Source organism: Haliotis cracherodii, unplaced genomic scaffold, assembly GCF_022045235.1.
Source record: "Haliotis cracherodii isolate W230 unplaced genomic scaffold, xgHalCrac1.p SCAF_8, whole genome shotgun sequence".
In the NCBI taxonomy this organism is placed as follows: domain Eukaryota; kingdom Metazoa; phylum Mollusca; class Gastropoda; order Lepetellida; family Haliotidae; genus Haliotis; species Haliotis cracherodii.
The window spans coordinates 55,716,213-55,730,445 of NW_027266341.1; the positions used below are offsets into that span (position 1 = coordinate 55,716,213).

Below are 14,233 nucleotides of genomic sequence, written 5' to 3' on the forward strand. Positions count from 1 at the left end.
GTCATAAGGAGGCCATGTACTTCCTCCTCTAAGTGAACATTTCCTCCCTCGCCCTCGTAACCACACGGCAATATGATTGTGTGCACCCTCCAGTTCTCCAGTTCCGTCACAATAGATAGCCCCAGATGTATGTAGCGGACACAACAGTTCTAACCTGCCTGTACCTCCTCGTGTGTTAAATGAGCTGACCTGATTTCTACAGGGAGGAAAGCGATACCATTCATTATGTTGATATATGATCCACAACATGCGAGGAACACACAATAAAGTAGCCAAGGTTGTTTATAGCAGATTTTACATGATTTGTTTGCTGACATTTAGGAATGCTTATCGGTATGATCTCTGGTACACCTAAACATGCTGATGAGGAGATATCATTGACTGTATTGTGTTTGTATCAAGCTGATAAGGGGAGAATTTTATATCAAAGAGTATTAAGAGAATTTAGTTACGGTATTCAATTTGAATTTTATACGGCTGTAGTTCAGGGTTCACGGTACTGATAGATCCATCAGTAGTTACCAAATGATTTTGAATTGTGGGAGCATTTGATATTGTGAATAACATTTATTTCAAGGCAGTCAGTAAGTTTTGGTGTCATCTGGTACCAAAAATCCTGTTTAATTATTAATTCCATGCATTTCAGTCAAGTTTATCCAAATTCTAGCGGAGTATTGATCTTTCCTTGCCACAATTTTGCTGACATGATTGCTTTTGAGCCACTCTTATTAAAATCCATCTTTTACTCTGATATGATAGTCTATGCATGAAGATTCAAGTATACCTCCAACGTTGTCATGTCAGGTGAACTTTCAGATCAGCCAATCGGCATCAAGGCTTCTAATTTCTTGGTGCATGTGAGCAGAGCATTGGGACTGAACATATCTGATTTCTGTATCTCAAAATGAATAGGGGGCACGGGTGGCCCAGTCGTCTAAGGCGCCGCAATTTGCTGTGCAGAGTTGCGTCCCTTGGGCACGCCAGAAACCTATGATTGTGGGTTCGAATCCTGGTTCGCCCCGATTATGTTTCTAGGTTTGTCAGCACCATACCCATGCTTGTGGGTTTTACCGAAGTGGTAAACGTCTGAGACCTGCATCGCTTCGGGCTTTCCTCCCACATTAAGCTGACACGCCGTGATATAACTGGAATACTGTTAAAAGCGGCGTTAAACCCAACTCACTCACTCACTGAAAATGAATATGATCTGTTCCCATTGCACAGAGATAAAGCTGTGCTTTTATGTTGCTGTGGATATTTTATACATCCTCTTTTTTTTAGCACCATAGCATCTACGTCATTAAGCGAAAACTATCAAGGGTATATTGTGCTCTGGGTGGGTTTTCATTTGCTAAAATAAAAATGGCTCTACCAAGGTGAATAAAGAAATGAAGCAGAATTGTTTCAGAAAGCTGGCATCTGATTGGTTTAAGAACCCACATGTCCTTCATTTAGATCTGGGTCAAAGTTCGCCAAGGGTTCACCTGATGTGACCTATGGAGGTGTACTCACATATGATTTGTGTGGCCTTGACTCATCCGCTTCTATAACGTTTCTGCCAACAGAAAAGGAGGAAGCAAGAAAGTAGTGACCTTGTTACTTTGAAAAAAAGCATCAGATGCCAAAAAAGAAAAGTAATGAGACATTATTTGGATGAAATTAATGCAATGTAACCTCAAGGTCATTCTGGGACACAGTCTCAGAAAATGTTGTTTATAAAAGTTTTATTTCTATTCTAGGTTAGCCGCTGTGACATGGTAGAATTATTACTGACTCAGGCATTGAACAACATACTAACACATGTTGTGAATAGCTGGAAGATTTTCAATGTTTCTTGTAAAAGAGGGGCGGTCAGGTAGCCTAGTGGTTAGAGCGTTCGCTCGTCATGCAAAGCCTCGGGTTTGATTCCAAACAGGTGTGTAATGTGTGAAGCCCATTTCTAGTGTCCCTTGCTGTGATGTTGCTGGAATATTGCTAAAAGCAGCGTAAATCCATACTCACTCACACACTCACTCTTATGAAAGAAAGTACCTTTATAAAAAAAACTTGTGTTTGAGATATGTACATGATGTATCAGAACTGGGGTAATGTCAGCAAGGTTATTTCTGAGTGTGTTATGTGAAATGTCACACTGTAATACTGAGAACTAATCATCCTGAAAATGACTCAAATCTAATGTTGAAACAGTTGGTTGACAGGTTTGATTGATATCCCACATTTTATGGCCTATTTTTAGCTGGGCTTTCTTCTGTAATTAATCTTTGTTAATGGATGAAATGAATTGTGAGCCATTCTGAAGCAATACGGCAGCAAGCTATTGTTCACTGATGTTGAAAATTGCAATCTTATTCTTGTGTACTTATTACTGAGGACATGGGAGGACGTAACACTGAGGACATGGGAGGTCGTAACATTGAGCATATGGGAGGACGTAACACTGAGGACATGGGAGGACGTAACATTGAGCATATGGGAGGACATAACATTGAGCATATGGGAGGACATAACATTGAGCAAATGGGAGGACGTAACACTGAGGACATGGGAGGATGTAACATTGAGCATATCAGAGGACGTAACATTGAGCATATCAGAGGACGTAACATTGAGCATATGGGAGGACGTAACACTGAGCATATGGGAGGATGTAACACCGAGGACATAAGGACGTAAGGACGTAACACTGAAGACATCGGAGGAGGAGAACATGGAAGGACTGCTGGTGACAGATGGTATCCTATACCGATAAATCTTTCATGACCACATGTTGCAGCAACATCTGTGATGGATTCAAAGAAGTAGAATCTGCCACACCCACCATGAATGGAGAGAGAGAATATGTCAGTCGATCAGATGTTTTGTGTCATTGTTCGGGCAAAATCTGGGCCTCAAGAACTCATTGATTTCAAAAACAGGACAAAGACAAAATGTAACCTCTGAAGATTTTAGAAGTTTAAGCATTATTTTGTGAAATTGTTAATTCATATCTGATATATCAGATATGATGATGCATTTGCAACAATATTGATGAATGTTGGTTCACTTAAAAAATCAGGATTGATTTTCACTTGGAGGCAAATGACTAATGGATGACATTTTGAACCGCCATGCTGTTGTTACAGAACATTTTATAGAATGGAAGTTACTTACAATATATTATTCTATTGTCCGAATAAAGTCGCTCTTAAGGGGTAAATATAGCACAAAATCTGCAATCGGAGATAAGTGAAACTGTTGATATGGTGGCAGTGGCTTTCATCCACATTGTTGTAATATTACATCATACATTTGTACTCATCAAGATCCGGGGTAGAATCGGTCTTCAGCAACCCATGCTTGCAGTAAGACTGTCCTTGTTGTAAGAGACGACTGTGCTTGTTGTAAGAGGCGACTAACAGGATCGGGTAGTCAGGCTTGCTGATTTGGTTGATGCATGTCATCGTATCCCAATTGCGTGGATCAATGTTCATGATGTCAATCACTGGATTGTCTGGTTCAGACTTGATTATTTACAGACCGGAATATTGCTGAGTGCTGCGTTAAACAACAAACAAACAAGCAAAACATCATACATTTGTACACATTGATCTGTCAACGAGGTGGATTTATTTCATGGTGTCTATGTTGACCTTGAGAAATCAATCTCTACTGATAAGATATAGATTAAAACAATCAATTTGAAAATTGCTGAATATTTTATAGTATTTCAGGTAGAAAAGTCAACAAGACAGTGTAACTAATTTTTAAGAAGCAATATTGCTTGAGGAAATAGGATAAACTTAGCCCACAAGTAGTGGTTTCTTGACATCGCATGCTCCTGGTTCTGCAGTTAAAGATAAGAGTACTGTCTGTGTGTGTGTGGGGGCGTTCAGTGTTGGAAATTAGGCTTCAACGTGCCGAGCACCTGCTCACAAAAACACTCCCAGTGACACAAGACATTACACGATACACTGTACATAAACAAAACACTGTAGACTGAATCTGTATATTAAAGGGAACGTTGTACACAGACACTGGTCCTGTGCACTACACACAGTTTGGTCGGACTGTATTTTTTATTATATATTGAAAATAATAGTGATGCGAGAGGAACAATTTGAATGTTTTTCCCACAAAGATTATCACCACTTAGCATACATTGTCCTCAGACCTTAGATACAATGTCAGTTGTCAAGCATTTTATTTAAGGATAACGCAGCTAGTATGATATGGGATATTTGAAAAAAGTGTTTTTATTGGCAATGAAAATAACTGACATTTAGGATTAAAAGGGGAGTGTGTGCAGATGCCTGAACATTAAATATACAAAAGTTCATCATATCCAGTCTCATAATGTTAACATGATGGTACTAATGTGTTAATCACTGCTTCTTTGAGGGATAGGGGTGGTCGGATAGTCTAGTGGTTAAAGTGTTGGCTTGTCACGCCAAAGACCGGGCTTGATTCCTGACTTGGGTACAATGTGTGAAGCCCATTGTAACACTCACCCTGTGACGAATCATTCCTTGTTGTTTTTTGTGAGAGAGTGAGTCGGTTGGTTTTAACGCCACTTTGAACATAATTCAAATTAATATCGTGGCGTGTCAGCTTAATCTGAGAAGAAAGCCCGACCGGTCTTAGGGTTTACAACTTTGGTGCTGACAAACATATAAATATTATCGTGGGGAGCCTGTCCAATGGACGAACAGACGACTGGTTGTTTTGTGTTTGTGGGCTAACTCGACATGACAGATCTTGTATCTTCCAGCTTGCTGTTGGAAGTTAGCCCTTACCCCTCGATATCCTACGCACCGGGGTGGTCGGGTAGCCTAGTGGTTAAAGCGTTCGCTTTTCACGCCGAAGACCCGGGTTCGATTCACGACATGGGTACAATGTGTGAAGCCCATGATATTGCTGGAATATTGCTAAAAGCGGCGGAAAACCATACTCACTCACTCACTTTGTGGTATCATTTATCACTGGACAAGATTGGAGTTTACTATTCAAGTCATGGATAGGTGTGAAGGCAGGAATGTGTGCAGAGGTTGGGCTAGGATGTGTATGTAGGCTGTCCTGTGTCCACAGTATCTATATGTATCTATAGATATCCAACTATCTGTACAGACAATCTACCTGCCACACCTGTGGGATGGAATGTGACACAGATCTATCTCATCATCATCACCTGGCCTCCAGGTGAAGCTCACCCAGTGTCAACATGGATCCTGACCTCGTCTCAGGTCACCAGCATTACAGAGGCTCAACCTCAATGAGGGTTGACCAGATCAATGAGGTCACACAGTAGCCAAAGGTCCTTGAAGGGCACGAGTTTGAGTACATGTGACTAAGCTCTTACACATTTAGAAAAATAATATATAATCATTTAGAATCATAACAAACAAATGACAATATTGGAATGATGGCTGATTGTCTGTGTTTGACAGTCCATGTTAATTGACGTCATGATAGACCCATCTTCACCATAATAATCCATTGAGACCCCCTGACTCAATTCTTTGTTCTTGGCATGGTTAGAAGTAATTGGTAGGCACCAGTATCAAATTCAGAGGCCACTGTGATATTACTGACTTGTTTGTTTTGTTTGTTGTTTAAAACCGCATTCAGCAATATTCAAGCTATACGAAGGCGGTCTGTAAATAATCAAGTCTGAACCAGGCAATCCAGTGATTGACATCATGAACATTGATCTGCACAATTGGGATCGGTGACATGCATGAACCAAGTCAGTGAGCCTGACCACCCAATCCCGTTACTCGCTTCTTAAGACAAGCAGGGGTTGCTGAAGACCAATTCCTACCCTGATTTTCACGGGTTAGATAGGTTCCTTGTTCACCTATTCATGTGTAAGAGGTGGCACAAGTGGATGGGATGGACAGGTTAAGTGATATGGAGACATCGTACCAGGGATCTACCCTGGACTATGTGTTTGTGTGTTCTGGGTACACTCTGAAATGAATTACCGTATTCGACGTAATAAGCGCCCCGCTCTGTTAAGTGCCCACAGCGATATATGCTTATATTGGCTAGTGAACAATCCCAATTAGCACCCTTCGTGTGTTATATGCACCCTTAATTACGGGAAATTAAATTCTTGAAAAATATATCTGGCGTGTCTAATACGCACAGACTTTTCTTTTGTATCATTTCGGGCTGTCAGCCTAAACCACAAATTTACGATCTTTCAACTCTTTCACCAAAATAATATTCTAATAAGAGCCTCCTCTTTCTAATTTTGAGAGCGCCCTAGGCGCTTATTACGTCAAATACGGTATGTGGGTCCTAGACATTAATGTGGGTCCAGACAAGATGGCTGTATGAGACTACATGTGGTTAGAGAATCACCTCTGCCACATCAATGATGACCAACTAACCAGGGAACGTTTCTGTTGTGCTTTTTACAGTATTTAGGTCACGTAGGTCATGTAGGTCACAGCTTCAGGACACAGGGGGGGGGTCTCACATCAGAGGTCTGTAATACCTGCGTCCATAGAAGTAGGATTAGGAGGTCAAAGGTACACGGTTAATAGTTTACTTGACCCAACATGTTTACATGTGTCTCAAAAATAGATCAATATTGCTGATTTAGCAGTATTTTGTCCCTTTTGATCATGTCCTGGAGGCTCTCTGACCCACTAAGTCAATTTCTGTTGATAACATACACTTGTCAAACACTTGATTTGAAGGCTGTTATGCTTTTATTAGAAAAAAGCTAATATACTGAAACTACTCACAACTCACAATTTTTTCATATTACTGCCTTACACGACAGATTAACTATAGTAGTTTAAAAGAATTCAGTGTTCTTAAACTTCTTTGAGTAGTATATCATGTATATAGTGTTAAAATCTGAGAAACATTATTTTGTGGTCATTTGGTTGCCATTGTTGGAAATTGTAGGGTTCCTTCAGGTTTCTGGCTATTGTATCAGCAGTTGTGTTGTGAATAGCACCTCTTTATTATCTTGCATAATTTCGAACACTGGTGATAATTTATATGAACCTTTTAGAATAAGGATAATCGTGAAGCATATCAAATGTCTGATAATAGACAAGACTTGGAGGCTTGGCTTGGATGTCAGATTTCCTATTTATTTTGTGTTGCTGAGTTTAGTAAAATATTCTTGAAAAATGTTCTCATTTCATAATATATTATATTTATGAACAGAACTGATGATGAATGCTCTAATTGTATCATTGTTCCAGTACCATTGATGATGGAATGTCAATAAACCTAATGATGAAACTAGACACTTGAATTATTTGCATCACTAGAAAATGTCTCCACTCTGTGTTAGCGTGTTTCATGTAAGTGTAGGGCTTTGTTGGTTTTCCGGGACCATGCCAGTCATTCCTTTCAAGCAGATTTACAGCCAGTGGACACACCTGATATTGCCATGATTTTAATTACTGTAGTAGCTTCACCTTAACCACTTCTAAACATGGCCTAATGCCTTTTCAGCAGTTTTGAAAATGTTTTCCTTGTTTTTCGTTCATTCTGCTGTGCAGATGTAGTATAGATTGAGAGGAGTAGCTTAGATTTCCCATTGGAAATCAAGAATTGAATTTCAAGGCCCTGAGGAATTTAGTGGCTGTGTATAGATTATAATCTGTAACAAGACAGTGCTGAGTGCTGCGTTCAACAACAAACAAATAAACCTACAAAACTGTTGCAGGGGTTAAGCGTTCGCTTGTCATGCCTAAAACCCGGGTTCGATTCCCCATAATGTGTGAAGCCAATTTCTGGTGTTCCCCGCTGGAATATTGCTGGAATATTGCTGGAATATTGCTAAAAGCGACATAAAACCATAGTCAGTCGGTTCTCTGCAGTGTATCGCCTTGTTCTCACATGGGCTGACCGATATGCTTAAAGTTAAGGAATAGTGTGAATGTTTGGGGCAATTAATGAAAAATATTATTGTGTCAATTGTTAGACAGGATGTGGCCTATCTGGTAGACAGCTACAAGAACTTATGGACATTGCATGAGGCAGATCCATAGGTGGAAATACTATTGTGTCTGTGTTTCTTATATCATGTTGTGTTTATGGGTGGTTGGATGCCCAATTGTATTTGTTTTCTTGAAATGCAAATGACTTGCTTGTATTTCCCTGCATTTTGTTTATCCTGCATGTATGCCAGTCCACATTATTCAAACATCACAGAGACCTCTAAATAACTGACATACGACTAGTGAATCTGTACATCGGTGCACTGGTGCATCGTGAGTTTTCATGCGCAAAAATGATAAACGATACATTTTTACTGGTTTTATGACGCTTTTAGCAATGCTCCAGCAATATCACAGCGGGGGACACCAGAAATGGGCTTCACACATTGTACCCATGTTGGGAACCGAACCCAGGTCTTCGGCGTGACGAGCGAACGCTTTAACCACAAGGCTACCCGACCGCCCCTAATTTCTTCTGAACATCAATGCAATGCTTGGGGCCTTGGGTAGCCAAAATGGGCCAGGTTGAAACTTGTTTTCCCTGGATGACCTTCTTCCGACATCTGACAAATCAATCCATGATCTAACAAATACTTAAGTAATCGCAAACCAAATTGTTTGTAGTTTCACACTGCACTAAGCAATGTTATTGACATTTACCATCAAGGCTAATTTCTTCACTTGCATGAATATGAAAGGGATTGTAGAAATCGTGGTTATTCTACTATGAATAAATGTGAGGGAAAAAAAGTTTTCATTTGCAAAACAACACAAATAGATCTATAAGTTTCTGGTTTCACTGCCGTCACGTCCTCTCCATACACCCTGATGTACACTGGAGAGAAATTATTGTGTCAATTTTCAATATCCTATTCCAGCTATGTAATGACAGTCTGTACATGAATGAGTCACGTCCAGACAATCCAGTGATTGACTTCATGAGCATCGATCTAGGTAATTGTGAGACAATGATATGCATCAACCAAGTCATTGAGTCTGACAACACGATCCAGTCAGTCGCCTTTTACATAACAAGCATGGCTTGCTGGGGACCTATATCCTTACCCAGAATCCACACACGTTTGAAATATTTCAAAACCCAAGACAGTCGGGCAGGTGTCCCATAAATGTTGCCTGCCCCTCTTCAAAGTTACCTGCCCCCATTCATTATTGATATTGAAAAATTGTGCAAAATAAGAGAAAAGTTGCATCTTGAATTATCTGAAATAATGCAAAACAGTTACTTGAGAATCTACTACTTAAAATTTAACTGAATACCGTATTCAATGTAATAAGCGCCCAGGGGCTCTCAAAATTAGAAATAGGGGGCTCTTATTAGAATATTATTTTAGTGAAAAAAAAACAGAGTTAAAAGGTAAATTTCTTGGTTTATGCTGACAGCCTGAAATGTTTATGTACGACAGATATATTTTTCCAGAATTTAATTGCCAGTAATTAAGTGTGCATATAACAGATGAGTGCGTATTTTTCGCGAATATATAAGTCTTGTGTACACTGATCAATCGGAAGGGGTGCTAATTAGGGTTGTTCACTAGCCAATATATTAGCGAATATCGATGTGGGCGCTTATTAGAGCGGGGCGCTTATTACGTCGAATACAGTAGTTAGTATCTGCCACCCAGGCAGTGGAGAAAAAATTCATGCAGCCCGACGGAAAAGTTACCAGCCACGACAAGCGGTTATTTCGGACACTGATCAACACGTGGGTAATGCTAGGACAAAACATAAATTGTAAACAGGTCATGTTAAATAGGACAAAAAATGACACACTGCTTTGTTTTAAAGAAAGTAGCCTTGATTACTATTGCCAAGGACGCCCATCTTGTGTCTCCAGTGTGAATCAGGTTGAGGTTGTGATGGGATTGAAACAGGATGCTAATCCGGTAGTGTTGTATTGCAGATGAAGAAACTAGTTATAATGGTAACCGTGGTAAATGTCAATTGGTGATGGGTGCCGATTTCACTGTCACATGTTTCTGTCACTATTTTACGATAGTATTGTGTTTATGTTGTACACGTAAACATCCCTTTGAAGATCCGGGTTAGAAGAAGTCTTCAGCAACCCATGCTTGTCGTAAGAGGTGACTAATGGGATCGAGTGGTCAGGCTCGCTGACTTGGTTGATGCATGTCATCGTATCCATATTACATGGATTGATGCTCATAATGTCAATCACTGGATTGTCTGGTCCAAATTCGATTTAACAGACTGACGTCATATAGCTGGAATATTGCTGAGAGGGGTTGAACAACAAACCAACAACAATAACATCATAAACAGATTGTGTTCAGTTATGGCTGCTGTGTTAGTAACTTGTATACATACAAATTTACCAATTTTGAAAAAATATGTTTCAGTTTAAGAGCAGCTTTGTATATCTGTTAAAAAAATGGCACCATATTCGTTAAAAGGGTTGGCCTTGAAATGATTATTTGAGAAGAAATATTTGATTATTTGTGTCTTGGCTAAAGTAATTATCATGCTAATGGCAAGATGGAGCAAATAGTTTCATGTGCTTCATATTTGAGAAGTTCAAACTTAATTGCACTGAATTGACCCTTTTTCTGTAAAGTCTGAAATGGAAGTTACATTGGGATATTTAGAGAACCATTTTTCTAAAGATTGTTTTTGGGTATAGGAAAATATGGTTAATACAGGCCGGCTTATATCAGTACGGCACGTCAGTTACAGACTTACTGTGTTTTCAGATTTTACTGGGTGATACAATATGGTATCTTATATTTCAATGTGAAATATCACAATCCTCCAATATTTTGCAGTATTTGTAGAAGATATTATTTTCCGATCTTCAATGTTTGACATGGCCACTAATGTGAAACTGGTTCTAAGTTATAAGGGTTAGATTTTTTCAAAGAAAATGTAAAGTCATACCTATGTGTGCTCCAGTTTCATGTAAAACATTTACCATGTATCATTGTTAGACTATAAATAAATCTGATATAGTCTGGCATTAAAACAAAGACTATTGTGGCTTTGGCATTTTCATACCACAACAGAATGTGATCATGTTATATTAATGTAGGTTATGTTTTTGAAACAAGATCTGATTAAAAAAAAGCACACAATAAATCAGAATACTCATGATATAACAAAACAAATATGAAGGTTATGTATGCTACTAAACAAAAAGGTAAAGCGCACTTTATTCTTTCTTAATACTGTAGTTAGTCTTTCATGGCATGACTGGGGCGGTCAGGGTAGCCTAGTGGTTAAAGCGTTCGCTCGTCACGCTGAAGACCCGGGTTCGATTCCCGACATGGGTACAATGTGTGAAGCCCATTTCTGGTGTCCCCCGCCGTGATATTGCTGGAATATTGCTAAAAGCGGCGTAAAACCACACTCACTCACTCACTCACTCACTCACTCACTCACTCACTCACTCACTCACTCACTCACTCACTCACTCACTCACTCATGGCATGACAGATTAACTATAGTACATAAAAAAAATCAGGTGTTCTTTAACTTCTTTTGAGTATTCGACTTAATAAGTGCCCAGCTCCAATAACCCCCCACGGCGATATTTGCTAATATTTTGGTAAGTGAACAATCCCAATTAGCACCCCTACCGATTGTTCAATATACACAAGACTTATTTATTCGTGTATGATACGTTTGGTATATGCACCCTTAATTATGGGCAATTAAATTCTGGAAAAATATATCTGTCATATATAAACATTTCTATAAACAAACTATCTTTCACCAAAATAGTATTCTAATAAGAGCCCCCTATTTCTAATTTTGAGAGCACCCTGGGCGCTTTTTATGTCGATTACGGTATACCTCTTTTGATCAGGCCTTCGATAAAAAATATCATGGAGACATGGTGACCAGCATTGTTTGCTGTCCGCAAGAGGAAATTTGATCGATTAATAAGTATTACTGAGAGCTAGGCTAAGAAATGTCCCAAACCCGCACTTTTGTTGAAAGAGACATAAATATATCAAATAGTCAGGTGACTTGGTTGATTGTGTGTTTTCATTCATAATATCAATCACTGGTTTGTCTGGTCGAGATATATTATTTACAGGCTGACATGAGCATGATAAATGCCATCATAGTGTGATGCTATGCTAGCATCTAAGTCACGGAGCCTGACCGTCCCACCCATTGTAGCCCCTCTCTTGACCAGCATAGGTAAAGAAAACATTCAAACTTTGTGGATATCTATTCAGGTTTATTGCACGCCGAAGACCCGGGTTCGATTCCCGACATGGGTACAATGTGTGAAGCCCATTTATGGTGTCCCCTGTCATGATATTGCTGAAATATTGCTAAAAGCGGCTTAAAACCATACTCACTCACTCACTCACTCACTCACTCACTCACTCACTCACTCACTCACTCACTCACTCTGGTTTATTGCATCTAGCAACATTTCGATGAAGATCCTTCCACCGTTATGAAGTTTGATATCGATGTACGAATCTACATCGGTATTTTACCAAATGCAATAAACCAGAAGTTGTTATCCATGAAGTTGTATGTTTTCTTATTTGCTTGGGGCATCGGGGGGCCTAGTTGTCTAAGGCGCTGCGATTCTCTGTGCAGAGTGGTGTCCAGACATGCCAGAAACCTATGATGGTGGGTTCGAATCCCGGTTCGCCCCAATTATGTTTCTAGGTTTGTAAGCACCATACCTGTGCTTGTGGGTTTCACCGAAGTGGTAAATGTCTGAGACCTGCATCACTTCGGGCTTTCCTCCCACATTAAGCTGACACGTCATGATATAACTGGAATACTGTTAAAAGCAGCGTTATGCCCAACTTATTTGCTCACCAACTCCTAGAATGCCTTCCAAGCACCTGTGTTGGTTGTTTGGGAATATTCTAACTTGGGTCCCTACTGGAATCATGGACCTTAACCTTCACCTTTGACAATTTATGCTCATGCTAACAGATTTTGGTCGTATAAATCTGTCAGTAAATGATTGGCCAAGCAGGCAGGTTATTTTTATATGAAAGCCAGTTCTCTTCAAATTTACTGTGCTGAGACTGCCTTACAATGGATTGCCTTTTCTTACATCTCTCCAATATCTATCGAGGGAAACACCGATGCCAAGGAATCAGTATCCTGCAATTTACTTAGAAACATGTCAGTTCTACCAATTCAATTATTAATGTATCATTTCAATGCATACTGGGTTTTGAGTATGTGGCCCATATTTGAAGTTTACTTGTTCAACATCATGATATCTGCTAAAATTTGTTGCGGTCCCGAGAAGGGTCCCCCTGACCCCCTGAATATAAAACTATTGTGTGGTGTTACCTCCATAGAATTGAGGTTTTTACATTTTCAGCATGCTATTAGTACAGATTTTGGTCTTTTCTTCAGGATAATATATTTTTTTAGCCATTATGTAATACTTGCAGTAATGCAATGTGATGGTAAGCATTTATCATGTGATAGTGTATTTCTGTAGCATTGCAGTGATGATGCAGGTATTTTGTTGACCTTGACCTTTGCACATCTTGACCTTGACCCTTTTTTTTGGTTCCAGGATGACATGAACCTGACTGAGGAGAAAAAGGCTCCATTGCGTGCCCGCGATGATAACTTGAAGAGATCCATGCTAGTGATGCATTACAAGGGCAAGGCAAAGGTAACCAACCACCAGTCATTGTAACAGTCTGGCAACAGAGACAAATGTTCTCTTATTACAACAAATCACTTGCTAAGTATTAGCTCAACTTGGTCCAGTTCCACAAAGTGATCATAGTGCTAAGGTGATCATAACTTCCATACTTTAACATAGACTTACGACAATCGTAGCGCTAAGTTTGCTTTGTGGAACGGGCCCCTGGTAACAAGTATTCTTTTTTGGCATACCTGGTAGAACAGTTTTAGTTTTTGGTTCCCTATCTGTGTCTGTTACACCAGTTGATTACTTCAGGATTACCCGAGGCTTGAAAAGGACTTCTATTTTTAGCTCACTTGACTGAAACTCATGGGAGGTTATGTCGAGGCATGGTCCATCCGGTTGTCCATCCATCAGTAGTCTAGGAGTACAAGGCCTATAGATTGAAATTTTGTATGAATGATCCCTGCTAAAAATTAACAGAATTTGGATCCGATTTGAAACATGTCTGCCAGAGCAGCGTATTAAAAAAGTCACTTTTGGCCATTCTGCATGTACCTTTATGAAATTTGCTTGGAATTTGCTGTGAAACTTTGTGTGATTAATCCAAGCTCTGGTTTCCCAAGAAATTACTCACATAATTCTGAGCTGATTTGAAATATGG

General features: G+C 39.6%; 1 protein-coding gene across 5 annotated transcripts in view; it reads left to right on the top strand.

Moving 5' to 3' along the window:
- The window catches only part of LOC139449823 (protein diaphanous homolog 2-like), a 104,144-nt gene that overhangs the window by 46,458 nt on the left and 43,453 nt on the right, over nt 1–14,233 (top strand). For all 5 annotated transcript variants that reach the window (XM_071231366.1, XM_071231367.1, XM_071231368.1 and 2 more), the window contains exon 3: nt 13,492–13,593. In XM_071231366.1, coding sequence (XP_071087467.1) covers nt 13,492–13,593 — 102 coding nt within the window. The remainder of the gene's footprint in view (nt 1–13,491; nt 13,594–14,233) is intronic.